This window comes from Oryx dammah, unplaced genomic scaffold (genome assembly GCF_014754425.2).
Source record: "Oryx dammah isolate SB20612 unplaced genomic scaffold, SCBI_Odam_1.1 HiC_scaffold_23, whole genome shotgun sequence".
NCBI lineage: Eukaryota > Metazoa > Chordata > Mammalia > Artiodactyla > Bovidae > Oryx > Oryx dammah.
The window spans coordinates 85,279,795-85,299,146 of NW_024070207.1; the positions used below are offsets into that span (position 1 = coordinate 85,279,795).

The 19,352-nt window shown below is 36.2% G+C and overlaps 1 protein-coding gene across 2 annotated transcripts in view; it reads right to left on the bottom strand.

Moving 5' to 3' along the window:
* Positions 1 to 19,352, bottom strand: part of LOC120882198 (ras-related GTP-binding protein B) — a 39,856-nt gene that overhangs the window by 10,623 nt on the left and 9,881 nt on the right. Inside the window, exons 4-8 of one of the 2 annotated variants that reach the window (XM_040266082.1) lie at positions 17,693 to 17,776; positions 15,499 to 15,565; positions 6,845 to 7,067; positions 4,338 to 4,433; positions 2,038 to 2,160 (exon numbers count right to left, since the gene is read on the bottom strand). In XM_040266082.1, the coding sequence (XP_040122016.1) occupies positions 2,038 to 2,160; positions 4,338 to 4,433; positions 6,845 to 7,067; positions 15,499 to 15,565; positions 17,693 to 17,776 (593 nt within the window). The remainder of the gene's footprint in view (positions 1 to 2,037; positions 2,161 to 4,337; positions 4,434 to 6,844; positions 7,068 to 15,498; positions 15,566 to 17,692; positions 17,777 to 19,352) is intronic. The other variant, XM_040266083.1, reaches the window with a different exon arrangement.

Sequence of the window (19,352 nt, forward strand, 5' to 3'; positions counted from 1 at the left end):
TCAACATGACTAATTATTAGAGAAATGCAAATCAAAACTATAAACAAGATGTCACCTCAAACCAGTCAGAATGGCCATCATGAAAAAAATCTACAAACAATAAATGCTGAAGAGGGTGTGGAGAAAAGGGAACTCTCCTACACTGTTGGTGAGAATTTAAGTTGGTACAGCCACTATGGAAAACAGTATGGAGGTTCTTTAAAAAACTAAAGCATGGTTGTCATATGATCTGGCAATACCACTCCTTGGCATATATCTCGATAAAAGTATAATTCAAAAATATACCTGCATCCCTATGTTCACAGGAGCATTATTCACAAAAGCTAAGACATGGAAACAGCCTAAATGTTCACTGACAGTGAATGGATAAAGATGTGGTACATAAATATAATTGAATATTCGGTTCAGTTCATTTCAGTCGCTCAGTCGTGTCCTACTCTTTGCGACCCCATGAATCACAGCACGCCAGGCCTCCTTGTCTGTCACCAACTCCCAGAGTTTACTCAAACTCATGTCCATCGAGTCAGTGATGCCATCCAGCCATCTCATTCTCTGTCGTCCCTTTCTCCTCCTGCCCCCAATCCCTCCCAGCATTAGGGTCTTTTCCAATGAGTCAACTCTTCTCATGAGGTGGCCAAAGCATTGGAGTTTCAGCTTTAGCATCAGTCCTTCCAATGAACACCCAGGACTGATTTCCTTTAGAATGGACTGGCTGGATCTCCTTGCAGTCCAAGGGACTCTCAAGAGTCTTCTCCAACACCACAGTTCAAAAGCATCAGTTCTTTGGGGCTCAGCTTTCTTTACAGTCCAACTCTTACATCCATTCATGACCACTGGAAAAACCATAGCCTTGACTAGACAGACATTTGTTGGCAAAGTAATGTCTCTGATTTTGAATATGCTATCAGCTTTCTTCACAGTTGAATAACTGAATATTACTCAGCCATAAAAAAGAATGAAATAATTTCATTTGCAGCAACATGGACAGACCTAGAGATTATCATATTAAGTGAATAAGTGAAGTAAGCCAGAGAGAAAGATAAATATCATATGATATCATTCATATATGGAATCTGAAAGAAATGATACAGATGAACTTGTCTGCAAGATAGAAACAGACTGACAGACTTAGAGAAGGAACATGTGATTGCAAGGGTGGACAGGTGGGTGTAGGGATAGATTGGGAGTCTGGGATTGATACATAGATAGATGCTGCTATATTTTAGAATAGATGGCCAATGGGGACCTACTATACAGCACAAGGAACTCTGCTCAATATTCTGTAATAACCTAAATGAGAAAATAACTTGAAAAAAAAAGAATAGATCCATGTATATGTAAAAAAAGATGTATCTAAAATCACCAAGCTTTGGTAGGGCTCAGAAACAAATTTTCTGTGAGCTATTCTTAGGGTTATATTTATGCAGCTGATCAGCAATTACTTATGCAGTTTTTGTGACATGTCAAATGAGTTTTCATTACTGTTATTAAACATTTTACTTATAAATATAATATTGGGTTTTTCATACTCCATCACAGCCATATACACAGTAGGAGATAATATTATTAAGTTGAATTTATAAAAAAAATAATGCCAACATACCTCTTTGCCCTTTCACCTCACCATCTGAACTCTTATCTATGTCACTGAGTTGACCATTACATCTCTTCCATGTTAAGTTTTAAACTGTTTTGGAGAAAGGGGTATGATGCAAGTTTTCTCAAAGGAAAATACCCATCATTTCATAATAGAAGTCAATGGGAAATAGGAATTATTTAAGACAAATGGACAGTTATTAACAAAATAAATTCTACAGTAACAAATACCTGCAAATGTCTAAGTGCTACTAATTACTAAAGACCAACACACAAAAGAACTTCTTTCACGTTACTTACTGACAATACTACTTCATAAATAAAGCTATGTATGCTGAAGTAATGACAAGGAAAACGAGTCTTTCTGAAAGTGGCAACATATTCTCCATTGCTGAACAGAAGGTGAGTGTGAAATACATCTGCACAGCAGAAAGTTCTTACCAGAAAAGTGGCTCTCTCAAATAGAAGTACTTCATCAGCCTCGATAATTTCAGCAAAATTCCTTAGGTTCACTTCCAGCTGCTGGACATTGGGGATCAGCTGGTAAACAATGCTGGACCAAGCCTAACAGAACAGAAGCACAGTGCAATATTACTAACTGGTAAACAGGCCCAGATCTTTGCAAATGAGTAAGTATACTATGGGCTTCCCTGGTGGAAGTATACTATAATATATAGACAGGAAAATATAGTGATAATTGAGTCCTCAACAAATTCTAGTAACAAATATAACACAAATGAAATGAGAAAATGAAACTAATATTTTATTTTTGTTGTTCAGTTAGATTTTTAAAAGTTTCAAACACATGAAATGCTTCTTTCCACTGATAGTTAAAAATCAACAAATACTTTAGTTCAATCATATTGCCTTAGGGAAAGCTGAAAACTCTTGATTTACTGGGCTAAAGAACTTCTAATCTAGTCATTCAAATAGATAAGACCAATAGGGTAGATTGCTCTTAAGATCAGAACCTAATATCTACATACATCCAATAATCAATTCAGTGTAAATACCAGAGCCACATAGAAAAATGGCCCCTCCCCTCAATGGGATAACATACAAGAGAAATTACAAGAGAAAATAGTGGCTTTATTTGAAAAGGCTTATTGTCAGCTGTATAAATTATTGATCTAATCAAATTAAAAATGGTCCACGTGTGTTTGCCTAAAACTGATTTCATCCAGAGGAGTATGACTATAATAGGAATTTAAATTAATCACACCCTCCCTCTATTTTCTTAAGGCTCTTTTATTTGAATTTTCATTATAATATTCCTTTCAATTTCATTCCAATTTGTCTGGTAGGGTGTATCATCTTCTCTCCCCTACTAGAGCACAGGAACCTGGTCTTAGTTATTTGTGTGTCCAACAGTATCAAGCAGATAGGCAATGAGTGCTTGTAGGATAAAACTTAATAAATATAAAAAATTTATGTCAGCTCTATGTAACATTTATGTAAGAGATGTAAGAGCCATGTTTCTGTTCCAATTAGTTTTATTACTTAGGCATGGGGGTTCAGGTTCCAAGTTCCCAGGTCGGTGTTAATGTCACTGCTGAATTTACCTTGGAGAAGGCACCAAAGCTAACCACAGCAGAGACATTGTCACTCACAGCAGTGTTGTGATTAGCCAATTGTCTTTGGTCGTGTTATGTATTGCCATCCTTCACACCGCAGTTGGTTCTTATCAGTGCGTCATGTCCATCCTTATTCACGGTTACCTGTTCTATGGGAATAAGGCTTTGAGAGAAATTCGGCCCAAATTAATCTAGAACAGTATTTCCTAGACAGGTATCTCAAAATGATCTGTTATTAGAGTGAGGCTGGGTCAACATAATATTGGGAAAAATTAATTAGTTAAAAAAAATAAATCAGTGGTTATGTTTTAAAGTCCAACTGTTTTTTTCCTTGGCAAATCAGGTTTCTGTGCTTTTGGTTGAAGATACTTGTCAGAAGCAGTTGATACTGAGGCTGTAGCTATGAATCACTGAAAAGGATGCTTTCCTACCCAGACTTGTCAATGAATACCAGAAAGAGTCTGAAGGAAAGGTCTGACCACAGAAGACCCAAAAGAAGCCAGTCTTTCTAATCACTAAATCACTGGGAGAAAGGGAGAAAGCAGGATAAGGAGCTTATGTGCCAATGAGGTAATTTCAACTTCATCCATAACACAGCTATTATTGTAACCTTAACAACTACTATAAGCAGTGTGGTATCCATTCCAGCAATAGGAACAATTTCTTTGGTTGAAAGAATGCTAGTCTTTAATTTTGCATGAAAGTTGCAGCTATCATATTCTTGGAATAACATGTCTCATTCTAAGACTCCCTTCTCCAATTTCTCCCCTAAATACTGTTCTTCTATTGCCATCCAAACTTAGACAGACTAGCTTATATCCTGTAGAGGTACCTGAATATTAGATACAGTTCCAATCAGCATTGAGACCAAAACAGGTCAAAATGGATGATGGCCAGTGAAACCTCTACTGTCATGAAGATCTGCATCAAATTAATCAGGACCAAACTGGGCTAATTCAGTGTGATCTGGTAGGTACGTCGACCCAACCTAAAATCAAAACCAAAATCTCTTAAGGTTAAGTTGGATATTTTTCAATGTATTGTAGATAATTTCTTCTTTTAGTTCAACACATCTAGATTGCTATGAAAGAGTCTAAAATCTTTTAGTTCTGATAATACCTTTCTAGCTTTTTTTCATGCTCTTTAAACTCAGGGAAACATACACACCTTATAGAGAGTTTCATCCCAGATAGATGTTCGGAAGCAAGAGCATTCCAATGGGCGAGACAAACGCCTCAGATCTTCTTCTCGCTCTTTAAAAATCTGAAGTAAAAATACCAATATACTGATCAGCATATAACAGCTCTCTTCTCTCACTGCAAAATCTGAGGTGTAATATTTCAAAATATTTTAAACAGAGATATTTCATTTTCCACCAGAGGAATTTTTAAATGTGTACCTTGCTTTACAGACTAGGATGGCAGAGATGATTTCAGGTCAGGTCTAAAAAGTGCAACAGCTACTAGAATTCTTCAGGACTGTGCTGCTTATTCTGAATACTCACTGAGAGTACTATGTTGGAAAATAAAATTCACCATATAGAGAAATCTTAATAAAGTATATCTAACATTCCAAATCACCCAATCTGGGTCACTTTTAAGATATCCATACCAATATCAAGATTTTATAAATCAAAATACTTAAATTTATATAGATATGTTTCTCTCTCATACACACAGGCATACATTCATACATATTATTTCTGTACAGGCTGTATTTATTTGGCTACATAGATATAACAACTCATTACACACAAATATATATATATATATATATATATATATACACACACATACACACACACACACACCCCCATATGCACATGGAAAAACATCTATTTATACAAATATAAATAGATACACAGATATTTTCCAGAGCTTGCATGAGTGTATGTTCAACACTGTGATGGATAATTTTATATTACCAATTTGACTAGGCCACAGGACCCAAACATTTGGTTAAACACCAATTTAGATGTTGCTATGAAGATATTTTTGATGAGATTAATATTTAAATCAATAGACTTTCAGTAAAGCAGAGCCCCCTCCATAATATAAGTAGGCTTTATATAACTGGTTGAAGGCCTTAAGAGAAAAAGACTCCCATTTCCCAGGAAGAGGGAATTCTGCCTTCCAGACTGCCTTCTGACCCAAGCTTCAACATTGACTCTTTCCTGGGTTATCAGCCTGCCTGTAGATATCAGACTTGCCAACCTCTGCAATCATATGAGTCAATTCCTTAAAATTAATTCAATCTCTCTCTTATTCTCAAATACTTCTTACTTGTTCTCTTTCTCTGAGGAACCTGAGTAATACACATATAAGGAAACACTTTATTTTGCTTGAAATTGCTATTCACAGAACACCTTAGCCATTTTACTCTAAAACTTCCAAGTTTAAATCTTTAATGAAAGAGTATACTTCTGTTAATTAAGCTTAAAATCCCACAAAGAACATTAATGTATCTTTGGGGATATTTGCATAAGCATTTAGAAAACATTAAGTTGATCACTAAAATTTATAAGTACTTAAAAAATCCATTGGAATGCTCTAGGATTTTCTGTGGTAAATTGGGTCAGGGAAACAAAACAGAAAACCCTAAACTAATAAACCCTCACAATCTCAAGGCCAATCTACATACAGAATTTTCAGCGGAATTAAGAAAAAATTAATACTTAGTGAGAGGGAAAAGGAATTAGAAAGGATAGACACTCCAAAGTCCTTTACAGAGTCAAATACTGAACTGTCAAGTTGTTTCTAAAAGCCTGGAAGTTAACCCAGAAACAACAAAACATACGCAAATACTGAAACACTGAAGACAATCATATAACTAATTATGGAAAAAAGTATTCTTGACCACAGTTATTATCAAAAAAATTCTTAAGCTAAAGGGGATCCTTAGACTCCTAGGTTCCAACCCAAAGAGGAACTGTATTCTTCTATATCACCAGTATATTTTGAAACTGCTTTCCTCTATTTCCAAGAGTAAATAAAGTTGAGGAAAGCAGTTTTTGGAAATAGAGAATCTTCTCTTTCAGCTTAGACTTTAAAATCCAATCTTCTCATTTTATATTGAGCAAACTAACGCTGGACTGTATTTGTGACTTGCCAGTCATGGGTTTCATAGCTACCTAGGAGTTTGCCCTTTCTACTGTGTCTTTTCTGGTTTAATCTTTGTGTACTAATTCCCATGGTAGAAAAGAAGATAAATATACCATATCAGTGCAATTATGAGGTCTTGGAATTGTGCCTAACACTGTGTAATTGGCATTTGAATTGGTGCATACCAGTTTCCTAGGTCAATCTAGAGACAGTTGTGACCTTTCTTCATCTCAGCGCTGGTAGGTCTTCTAGCCTTGAGAATAACTGTCTGTTCTGAAGGACAGTAAAACAAGGGCAGCAAATATATTTTAAAAATATATAAAGCTGCTTAGTGATATCACGTGGTTAGGATCCTTTCCTAAATTTGAATTATTTGCTAAATGAACATTATCTTTCCCTTACCAGAGAAGGTTTGTTTGTAACTGTTTTTAAAAACAGATGTCAACTTTATTTTGAAAGCCTATACTGAGATTTTTTTTTCCCTAAAAATGAATGGTACAAATTTCCCTATATCTCTACAAAAGAAGTTTACAAAGCACATCAATCATTTGGTGCATCACCCTTTCTACTTACCAGGTCCCGTTGATCCTCCTGTACCAGATCCATTTTGTGCAACAAGCAAAATATTTTGGCATCTGGAGAATTCTGCAGAATGGCCTCCAGGCATGATTGGTAATAGTGCATGTCCTTTTCCAGTTCGCGGCTTTCCACATCAAAGACATAAATCAAAACCTCCACATTTCGGAATATGTTGTCTCGTTGGCTAGTAAAATAATTTTCCATGAAGGTGTCCTGTCTAGGAGGTAAAAGAAAATCTAGGTAGTAAGCAAATATCACTTAATCATTCCTATTTATGATCTATTTTTGTTGGCTTAATCAATGTGAAAGATAATGCTAACATTTCAAATTAAAAGGCAAATGATAATAATAAATCAGGATGGACTCACTTTCTTACTTATTACGCCACACCTCGCACCACATTTTGCCCCTCTCCTTGTGTTCCAAATATATTTGACCTTCTGATAGTTCTAGAGGCCCATGGTCTATCCACCATGCTGTTCACTCTGTCTCACATGTTTCATACTTTTACATCTAATTAATGGCTACTTTTTCCATTGGATTTCAGTATAATCCATACTTCCTCACAGAAACCATCCCTGCCCTCACTGATTTGGACAAATCCAGTCACCACAGACCCTTAAACCAACACATTGGTCTTATTTGTAACACTCACCACAAGTGTGATATTACACATATTTGTGTGAGTTTTTAATTCAGTTCAGTTCAGTCGCTCAGTCATGTCTGACTCTTTGCGACCCCATGAATTGCAACACGCCAGGCCTCCCTGTCCATCACCAACTCCCGGAGTTCATCCAAACCCATGTCCTTTGAGTCGGTGATGCCATCCAGTCATCTCATCCTCTGTCGTCCCCTTTTCCTCCTGCCCCTAATCCCTCCCAGCATCAGAGACTTTCAAAAGCATCAAATTTTCAGTGCTGAGCTTTCTTTATAGAACAACTCTCAAATCCATACATGACAACTGGAAAAACCATAGCCTTGACTAGATGGATCTTAGTCGGCAAAGTAATGTCTCTGCTTTTGAATATGCTATCTAAGTTGGTCATAACTTTCCTTCCAAGGAGTAAGTGTCTTTTAATTTCATGGCTGCAATCACTATCTGCAGTGATTAATGGCATTCAATTCCCTAGACAGCAGGCTCCATGAAAGCAGGAACTATGGCCATTACTATTTGACATGGTTTCCCAGCTTTTAGCACAGAGCTTAGCACAGAACAACTACCACAGAGTAGTTGTTCAATGAATATTTACATGAATAACTAGTCAAATATTCTAAACTATATGAAAATGGCTCCAAGTTAGTGTTTTAGTAGATTTTTCTCTTTGCTTCTTAGGCTATATGCAGCTTTCCAAGAAATTCTCAATTACCAGCTACTAGAAGAAAAGAGTAGTGTTTTGTCCTGAACAACAACAACAACAAAAATCAAGGAATAGTATCAACAACATGGTAGAATGAAAAGCTACCTTTGTCTCTCCCCTTTAATCTACAACCAGTAAAACATTCACAACTCAGCAAAGCTAGAGAATTCCACATACCCACACCTCTAAAGGTGGATGGACTGGAATAGATAAAGGAGGCAGAACCTAAGGAACAGTAAAAGCATTACCTGAAATTCTGACTCTCTAATCAGGGCAGCTAAGCCCACAGACCCATATAACCTGGCAGCAGCAGGGTAGGCAGTGCACACAACTCCAGCCTCCTGGCTGGAGTGACACCTATGACCACAAGTAGTGGGAATGGGGGCTGGGGCCCTGTGTTTCCAGCCACTGAGGTTCCTAAGTCTCCAGCTCCCTGTTCTTCCCCAGTAGCAGCAGAGCCTATGAACCTTAGAAAACCAGATAGGGAAGAGGTACTGGTATGAACTTGGCTCCCCCTACCCCTTCCCTCTGCAGTGGCAGAGCCTATGACTCAGAGGATACTGGAAGCAAGGGAAGAACCACCATCCAGGTACACCAAGAAGCTTCTGCCAGTTAAACAGGCAGAAGCAAGGTGCCAATGAACCTGAAAATACAAGAAGTGATAATGAGCACAAGAGCAGGGGGCACACTTCTGACAGAGATAGCTCAGGTAAGAGAAACCAAAAACTTACACTAAAGTGTCACCTATGGAAAAAGAAAAGACCTCTAATTTCTAACTTGTTCCATATCACATGCTCTGTCAGAAGCAGCAGCAGGAAGAACTACAGTAACATTACACCACAAAAAGGAAATGGCAATTCTCCAGAAATCAAACATAAAGTCAAAGAATAATGTGATCTGATAGAGAATTTAAAATAGCTATCATGAAAAAACTCAACAAGCTACAAAAACTCAGAAAGGCACTTCAATGAGCTTAGGAATAAAACTAATAAACAGAAATGCTTTACCAAAAAGATTGAAACTTTAAGAAAGAACTAAAATTCTGGAGCTGAAAACTCATAATAAATGAGATGAAGAATGCATTAAAAATCACTGGAAATAAAGCAGACCATATGAAAGAGAGAATTAGTAAGTATGAAGACAGAAATCTAAGATGCAAAACAATGAGGAAATTCTATAAGAGCTATCTGACTCTTTTAGGTAGGGCAACATTAGGATAGTGGACATCCCAGAGGGAGAAGGGAGCAGAGTTTACAAAAGCTGAGGGAGTTTATCAATACTAGAGCTGCCTTACAAGAGATGCTGAACAGAGTTCTTATACCAGAAATAAAAAGACAAAAGCACACGAAACTTGGCATAAATAAAGTGATAAATGTGTTTCTTCGATGGCTCAGTGGTAAAGAATCCACTTGCAATGCAGAAGACGTGGGTTTGATCTGCGGGTCAGGAAGATCCCGTGAAAAAGGAAATGGCAACTCACTCCAGGATTTTTGCCTAAAAAATCTCATGGACAGAGAAGCCTGGAGGGCTACAGTCCAAAAGGTTATAAACAGTTTGACACGACTCAGCATGAGCATGAGAAGGTGACAGAATCAGAAAATTGCAACTGTCAGAACAGGTTTTAAAATGCTTTATTATAGCATAAAGGTTAAAAGGGGAGAAAATGCAAAAAACAACAACAACAAAAAAAAAACTATAGCTACTTTAATTTGGTAACAAACTCACAATATAAAAAGGGGAAATTTGAGACAACAAAAACACAAAAGAGGAAAACCATGTAGTTAAATGAAGATAAGATGCTATTAACAGAACAAGGACTACTTATCTATGTGATATTTGATATACACTTCATGGTAACTGCAAGACATTAATCTAAAATGGAGACACAACCATACAAAAAGAGGAAACAGAGGAAAATGTCAGAAAACTACCAACCAAAAATGGCAGACAGAAACACAAGGAAAATAAACAATAAAAATATAGAGCAAGTAGAAAACAAAAGATAAAATGGCAGTACTAAGTCCTCATCCATCAATAATCACCCAAAATGTAAGTGAACTGAATTTATATGAAAAGATACAGAACAGCTGGATGAGTTATAAAGTAAGACCCATATTAAGAAATCAGAAACAAAAGATACCATAAAAATACAAAGGATGAGAATAACAAAAGATACCACAGAAGTACAAAGGATTGTAAGAGAATATTCCAACAAATTGGGCAACCTAGAAAAAAATGGACAAAATCTTAGAATCATAAAACCTTCTAAGACTGAACCATGAAGAAATAGACAATTCAAACAGGCTGACCACTAGTACAGAGGTTGAAACAGTAATCAAAAAACTACCAAAAAACAAAAGTGCAGGACAAGATGGCTTCAGATGAATTCCACCAAACAGTCAAGGAAGATTTAATAACTACCCTTCTCAAACTACTCTAATAAATTGAAGAGAAGGGAACACTTCCTAACTCATTTTATGAAGCCAATATCACCCTAATAGCAAATCAGACAAAGCCAACACACACAAAAGGAAAATTACAAGCCAGTATCTCTGATGTACATAGATGCAAAAATCGTCAACAAAATAACAGCAAACCAAATATAATACATTAAAAGGATCATGCACCATGATCAGTGGGATTTACTCTAGGAATACATGGATGTTTCAACACCTGCAAATCAATCCATGTGATATACTACATTAATAAAATGAAGTATAAAAACCATATGATTACTTCAGTAACTGCAGAGAAAGTATTTGATAAAATTCAACATACATTTATGATAAAACTCAATAAAGTAGGTATAAAAGGAATGTACCTCAACATAATAAAGGCTGTATATGATAAACCCACAGCTAAAATCATACTCATTGGTGAAAAATTGAAAGCTTTTCTCTAAAATCTGGAACAAGACAAGAATGCCCACCATCAACATAGTATTGGAAATCCTAGCCAGAGCAATTAGGCAAGAAAAGGAAATAAAAGATATCCAAATTGGAAAGGAAGAAGTAAAACTGATTTGTAGATGACATGATTTTGTATAAAATCCTAAAGTCTCCACCAAAAAAATAAATAAACACAGTAAAGTTGAAGGATACAAAATCAATATTGGACTCAGAGGGAGAGGGAGAGGGTGTGATGATTTGGGAGAATGGCATTGAAACATGTATAATATCATGTAAGAATCAAAATGCCAGTCTATGTCTGATGCAAGATATGACACGCTTGGGGCTGACGCGCGGAGATGACCCAGAGAGATGTTGTGGGGAGGGGGGTGGGAGGGGGGCTCATGTTTGGGAACGCATGTACACCTGTGGTGGATTCATGTCAATCTATGCCAAAACCAATACAGAATTATAAAGTAAAAATTAAAAATAAATTTAAAAAAATAAAAAAAAAACAAAAAAAACAAAAAAAAACAAAAACCTGTTGTGTTTCTATACACTAATACTGAGATAGAGAGATTAAGTAAACAATCCCACTTATAACTATGACACAAAGAAAAAGATATCTGGAAGTAAATTTAACTAAGGAGGTAAAAGAACTATACATTGAAATCTATAAATCGCTGATAAAAAAGAACTGAAGAAACAAATAAATGGGAAGATATTGTGTGCTCTTGGATTAGAAGAATATTGTTAAAATGTCTCTATAATGCAAAGCAATATACAAAATGAATATAATCCCTATTAAAATTCTAAGAACATTTTTATAGAAATAGAAATAATCCTAAAATTTGTATGGAATTACAAAAGACACAAATAGTGAAAGTAATTCTGAATAAAAGAACAAAGCTGGAGCTATAACAGTCCCTGATTTCAAAATATTACAAAGCCACAGTAATAAAAACTGCATGGTATTAGCAGAAAAATGGATAAAGATCAAGGAGCAGAACTGAGAGTCTAGAAATCTATGCATATACAGAAACTAATTTATGACAAAGAAGCAAAGAATATGTAATGGACAAAGTATAGTCTCTTCAATAAATGGTGTTGGAAAAAATGAAGAGCATCATCCAAAAAAAAAAAAAAAAAGAGAGAGAGAAACTAGACCACTCTCACACCATATAGAAATGAAATGAAACTAGACTAATCTCATACCATACAGAAAAATTAACTGAAAATGGAAAATGGTTTAAAGACTTCAACACAGTATTTAAAACCATAAAAGTCCTAGAAGAAAACTTAGGCAGTATGGTATTTGACATCAGTCTTAGCAATATCTTTCTAGATAAGTCTCCATAGGCAAGGGAGACAGAAATAAAAATAAACAAATGGAACTACAACAAACTAAAAAGCTTCTCCACAGCAAAAGAAACCAACAACAGAACAGACAACCACTGAATGGGAAAAGACATTCAAATCATACATCTGATAAGGTGCTAATATCCAAAATATATAAAGAATTCACAGAAACTCATCATCATCAACAACAAAACAATCTAATTTAAAAATGGGCAGAGCAGCTGAATAGACATTTTTCCAAAGGTAGGCAAATGGTTAACAGGAGCATGAAAAGATGTTCAATGTCACTGATTACTAGGGAAATGTAAATGTAAATCACAATAATCACCTAAGGCCTGTTACATTGGCTATTAACAAAAAGGCAGGAATAACAAGTGGATAAATAACAAGTGGGAAAAGGGGAACCTTTATAAGCTCTTTGTGGGAATGTAAATTGGTGCAGCCAGTATGGAAGAAATAAGTTGTTGCTGTTGTTCAGTTGCCAAGTTGTGTCAGACTCTTTGCGATTCCATGGACTGTGGCACAAGAAGCTTCTGTCTTCCACTATCTCCTGGAGTTTGCTCAAATTCATGTCCGTTGAGTTGGTGATGCTATCTAACCATCTTTCCCAGCATCAAGGCCTTTTCAATGAACTGACTCTTTGTATCAGGTGGCCAAAGTATTACAGCTTCAGCCTCAGCATCAGTCTCTTCAATGAATATTCAGGTTGATTTCCTTTAGGAATGACTGGCTTGATCTCCTTGCTTTCCAAGGGGCTCTCAAGATCTTTCTTTTATACTTCTTTGTATTCTTGCCACCTCTTCTTCATGTCTTCTCCTTCTGTTAGGTCCTTACTGTTTCTGTCCTTTATTGTGGATTCTCACGATAAAGGAAGAAATATGGAGAGTCCTCAAAAAATCAAGACTACAACTACCAGCTATCCCATTTCTGGATATTTATTCAAAGAATATGAAAACACTAACTTGAAAAGATACCTGCACCCCTATGTTCACTGTGGCATTATTTGTAATAGATAAGATATGGAAACCACCTAAGTGTCGATCAACAGATGAATGGATAACAAAGATGTCATATTACTATTCACCCATAAAAAAGATGAAAACTTGACATATCCAACAACATGGATGGATCTTGAGGATATTATTTTAAGTGAAATAAGTCAGATGGACAAATACCATATGATCTTACTCATCATATAAAAAATAATAAATTTACAGATCAAACTAAAAAAACAAACACATAGATATAGAAAACAGAGTAGTGGTTATTGGAAGGAAAGGGGCAGGAGGTAGGTGGAAAGGATAAAAAGGGTAAACTGTATGGATAGAAACTATATTTTGGGTTGTGAGCATGCTATATGGTATACAGAAGCAGAAATACAATGTTGTACACATGAAATCTATATGATGGTAAAAACCAATGTTACCTCAACAAAAATTAAATCTTAAAAAAAACAAGAATGAAACAACTATATAAATAAAGGAAAGAAAAAAAATATGTACTATGAGGCTTTTGTCATAGCCACCAAATACTGGGTATGTTAATCTAGTGTGGTGTAACTTTCAATGCTTTTCTTACTGTGTGATAAACAGAATGTGATCAATAGGCATTTGCTGAGTGAATGTTGAATAGATTTCTAGAAAACAAGAATACTCATTGAATTGGGATGGGGGTTTCTGGTAAATTTAACTTTCTAAATTTCTGGAGGCTATTCTGAAAATCTATGGTTTTTCTTTCCTAAAGGAAAGAATCTAGCATGAAACCTGGCATATGGCATGGTGTCAATAAATAGCAGTTCCTTTACAAAAAATCATGACTGTATCTTCTAGTCCTACACTCTGCTATCAAGTTGCTATGTGACCTTGGGAGATTCATGATCTCACTGGACTTCAGCTGCCTTATCTGTAAAAATGACAATAACATGTTAGTAACTAAAAGCAAAGGACTTGGACTAATCTCTTGATACAGATTACAGAATTGAAAGCAATGATACTGAAGAAGGATTTACATGGAGAAAGCTACTAATGTGTTAAGTGAACCACCAGTTAGCAATAATAAAGTTATTTTCTGATTTGTTATTGTTATTGTTATTGTTTCACTCATTGAACACCTATTCCCTAGTTGGCTCTATATTAGGAGCTAGGAGATACTGAGCTAATTATAACATTTCTCTACTTTGTGAGGCACTCTGAAATGTGTGTGTGTGTGCATATATATATATATATATATAATTTCAATCATCAAAACTCTGTGGGTTGGTACCATCATTATTCCTATTATACAGACGAAAAAACTGTAGCTCAGAGTGTTTAAATGATCTATCCAAGATAACACAGCTAATAGAGCTGAGATACAAACCCCAATCTAATTTCACAGCCTAAGGGCTTCTAATTATTGTGTACTATATATTGCTACTGTAGCATAGAGATGCAAGAATAGAAAGCACACCATATGGAAGAGATCTCCATATGCACAGTGAATGTGTATTTGTGATGGGATATTCTGGAAGTGTGTTGGACATGAGAGGAAAAACTATCTCCTATTCCTCCAACAGTGGGAAACTCAGCTGGAGAACTGAGATCCAAATAACTGCTTAGATTGCCTGGAGATAATTATTAAAATATCAAAGAATGAGGTAGTATGGTGTGATAGCTAAGAGCTCAGCATTGGTGTTAGGCCGCTTGAGACAGAAACCTAATTTCTTCATCTGAAAAAGAGAAGGATGATTGATCCCATACCATAGATACTTAGATATAGCTTGTGTGAATACTGCTTAAACATGTCAAATATAGCAGGCATTTTCACAATAATAGAAAAGTCAGATATCTTTATTCAATCAAGTACCAATTCTGAAGTAATTTTTATCTAATGTATCTATTACAAATGATAGTTACTCTAGTATATTCGCTGTGTCCATGGGGTTGCAAAGAGTCAGACACAATTTAGTGACTAAACAGCAGCAATAACATTCTCTGTGCTGATTATACTAGATGCCATGATTATTGTCATTGACCTCATGAAGAATTAAGCAGATGGTACTTACCCACCACAGTCCCACAGGTTCAATACCAGGTTTCCCAGAAACCGAACATGAGAATGTTCTACATCAACTGGAAAACAAATATGACAAATCTAATAATTGTAGCATGCAAGATGAAATTCAAAATAAAGCACTAACCCATGGAATTTAGAAGGACCAAAGTGGAGTGAAATGCTCAAAGCTACAACAAGAAGGTGATTTTCAGCTTAGCAGTATGGTTTAGTGGCAAAGTGGGCACCTAAACTATCCTAAGCTACAGAAATGGCTTTCATGTAAGTCATTATATTTTAGTAGTTTTAGTGCTTAGAGAAGAAAAAATCTCCAATTATAACACTGTTAAAATTTCAACATGTAAGACAGACATATACCATTTAATAGCTCTTTTCTGACCTATCAATACATTCCACAAAAAAATTAAAAATAAAAAGGACAACAAAAACCAAATACAAACGAATATAAAACATAACCAAACTCACTCCCTCTACTGATTTTCTTATTTTGATTAGTGACCCTATCATTTTCCCATTTCGAGGGGGTCATTTTTGACTCCTCTGTCCACATTCAATTCATTGCTATTCCCAATTCCATTCTTTGCTTCACTATCTGCTACTAATATTAGGGAAGGCTCTTACCTTCTCAAGCCTATACAGCTATAGTAGCTCCATAATTACCTCCCACCAGGAAGCCTTGGGGGCTTCCCTGATGGCTCAAACAGTAAAGAATCCACCTGCACTGCAGGTAACACAGGAGATGAGGGTTCAGTTTCTGGGTCAGGAAGATTCCCTGGAGGAGGAATGGCAACCCACTCCAGCATTCTTGCCTAGAAAATCCCAAGGACAGAGGAGCCTGGTAGGCTACAGTCCATAGGGTTGCAAAGAGTTGGGCATGACTGAGCATGCACACGCTCAGTCTCAGGAAGCCTTACTCACTTTACTTCATCCTATAGACTTCTGCCAGGTTCATCTTCTTAACACTACTTTGAACATGTCACTCCCCAGATTATAAACTTTCAATGGCTCCTCCATGCCTACAGAGGGGCATGCAAGGTCCTTCAGAATTTGGCTTCCAATCTACCTTTATGTTCCCCAATGAATCATATTAATAAAGCCTTTTGCTCCAGTCCAATTTTATTCACAGTTTATTCACAGTCCTCCCAAACCCCTCTACCTCCCCAGCCTCCAACACACCTTATATCAGGGGTCGCAAACTTGCTGATAGAAGCCATGCCAGTAAACGTACAAGTGTGAAGTTGATCATGTAAGGAGAGTAAACATCCACCGAAGGGGACAATGGAATGGACAGCAATCACTTAGCTCTAGCTCATTTGCCATGCAGGACCATGGGCTCAGGATTTCCAGATCTTTAAATTTTCAATAGTAACAGGAAATCCAGTGTTTTTGTGGAAACTTTTACATATCGATAACTAAGTCCAATTTTTCTAAAACATTGCACAGGCCAAACAAAACACATCTACAGGCTTTATCCAGCATACAAGCTGCCTGTTTGCGACCTCTGCCTTCCATGTCCCTCCCCACCCTATACTTTGTCTATTCTGTTCATCTGCCTAGAAAATCTTCCCCACCTTTCTTCCAAAGTTAGATTCATCTTCTAAGACCCAGCTTAAACCCCATCTCCTCTAAAAATCCTACCTAGCCACCCCCACTTACCATCATCACACCCTCTGAATTCATTTAAACATTTATTAAGCATCTACTCTCTGCCAGGCACTAAAAAATAATAAGGAATAATAATGAAAATTCTTTTCCTGGAAATTTCTTGAAGCCTACCAATTATCATCTTTATAATTTCTGTAACAGTTAATCAACACACAGTGGTGTTTCTTCTCTGACTATCTTGAAGCTGTTGCTGAAACTGACTGCTATCTAACTTTGTGGAATTTTATCTTCTAATAAACTAGATCATAAACACCAAAGCATTACTTAAAAAATACAGGCATTGGAATCAAACAGCTCTTAGCTCAAATACACATTCTACCTCTCTGTGTGACCTTGGGTAAGTCACTTAACCTCTGAGTATCAGTTTCCTCTTCTATTAGGAAAAAAGGTGGGAGGCATACTATTGACCTCACAGGATTAAAGGGATTATCATACATCAAGTGCCTGGCATGTAGTAGTTGCTCAAACTATTTCCCTTTTCCCCCTTTTTCCCCCTCCTTGGAAAAGGAATCATATCTTACATGTCTTTGTATTTCCAACAGAGTCTACGAGAGAGTAGGTGCTCAAACTGCTATTAATTTGAAGACTATGTAAACGGTCTAGTACTAAAAAAAAATGGAAAGAAGTACTACTGAGAAAGGGAAAGACAATAACAAAAGAAGTGACAGGATTCAGTGACTTTAGATATGGAGCACATGGGATAAAAATCTGGTTTCTACTCCCATATCATAAAAATTGTTCTCATCAATGGCCCCATTACCAAATCCAGTGGACTTTTCAGTCCTTGTCTTACTTTCTGCACATGACACTGTTGACTATTTTCTTCTCAAAAAAATTCTCTTCTCTTGGCCTCTGATAGGACACCTATAACTGCTCCAGCAGGTCCTCTCTCACAGGTTCCTGTTCTTCTTTCTGTCCCTTAAATGTTGGAGTTCTTCAGGATCCCATCTTTGGCCACCTACTCTTCTATGTTATTTTATATGTTACTCTTCATATTATTTTGACATTTGGATACTGATAATCCATAATTATTTATCTATAATACAGATTTCTCTCTTCCCTTTCTGAATCATATATTGGACATCTTCATTTGCATATATTGTAAGTATCCCAAACTCAATATATCCAAATATAACATCATCTCCTCATTCTTCCCATAAAATCTATTCCTCTTTTAGTCTTCCCTAATTCAATGACTTTAACCAGGTGACTAAGCCCAAACCTTAAGTTTTATCCTGAGTTCACTCTTTCCTGCTTCATTCCGCTAAAACATACCAGCAAGTCCTGATGACTTTACCTCTAAAATATATCCCAAATCCATTTGCTTCTCAACATATTCACCACTACTACCCTAACCCAAGTTAAGCCCCCATCATCTCTTATCTGGTCTACTAAAAAGAGTTCCCTAATTTGTCAATCTGTTTCTTCCCTTGCCTCTCTCCAATCTATCATCTGTATTACAGATATAATGATCTCTCCACAATGCAGATTTTATTTAATCCTTCTTTAAAAAGAAAAATAATAACATGTCTCTATGCACGACTGTATACACTCAAAAAATAAGGCCAGAAGGATAACCTCAAATTATTAGTGGTGGTTGTCCATAGGAAGTAGGCCTGAGAATGAGGGACTTTTCACAAGTGTTACTTTTGTAATTAAAGTTGAAAATTAAAAATAATGAAATCTGATCATATTACTTTTCTGTTAGAAACACTCTAAGGGTTTCCCTCCAACTTCAGTTTAAACTACCTGACTTGGCATACGGGGCACTTTATGATCTAACCCCCACTTTCTGCCTCTCTCTTCAGTCTCAGTTCTCTTACGGGGCCCTCTGGCTCCCCTAGTCTTCCTGTCTTGCTATCATAAGAGCAACTGGAAAGAACCAAGAACAGAGCTTTGAGAAAACACATACACTTATGGGGCAGAAAGAAGAAATTATTTTTCTTTTAAAGGGAGGGATGATTAAAGATAAAGGAATAAAACCAGGGTAATAAAGCATTAAATAAAAGCCAAGAGATTAGAGAATTTTGAGAAGGTAGGAAATCTTGGAGCTGTCAACAGTGTTTGAGACTAAAATACTTCATAAGCACAATTTTTATTGACAAGTTTACTATTCCAAGAAACATTTTAATAGCCCCATAATAAATAAATACCACCATTCTGTATCCTTACTTCAAATTC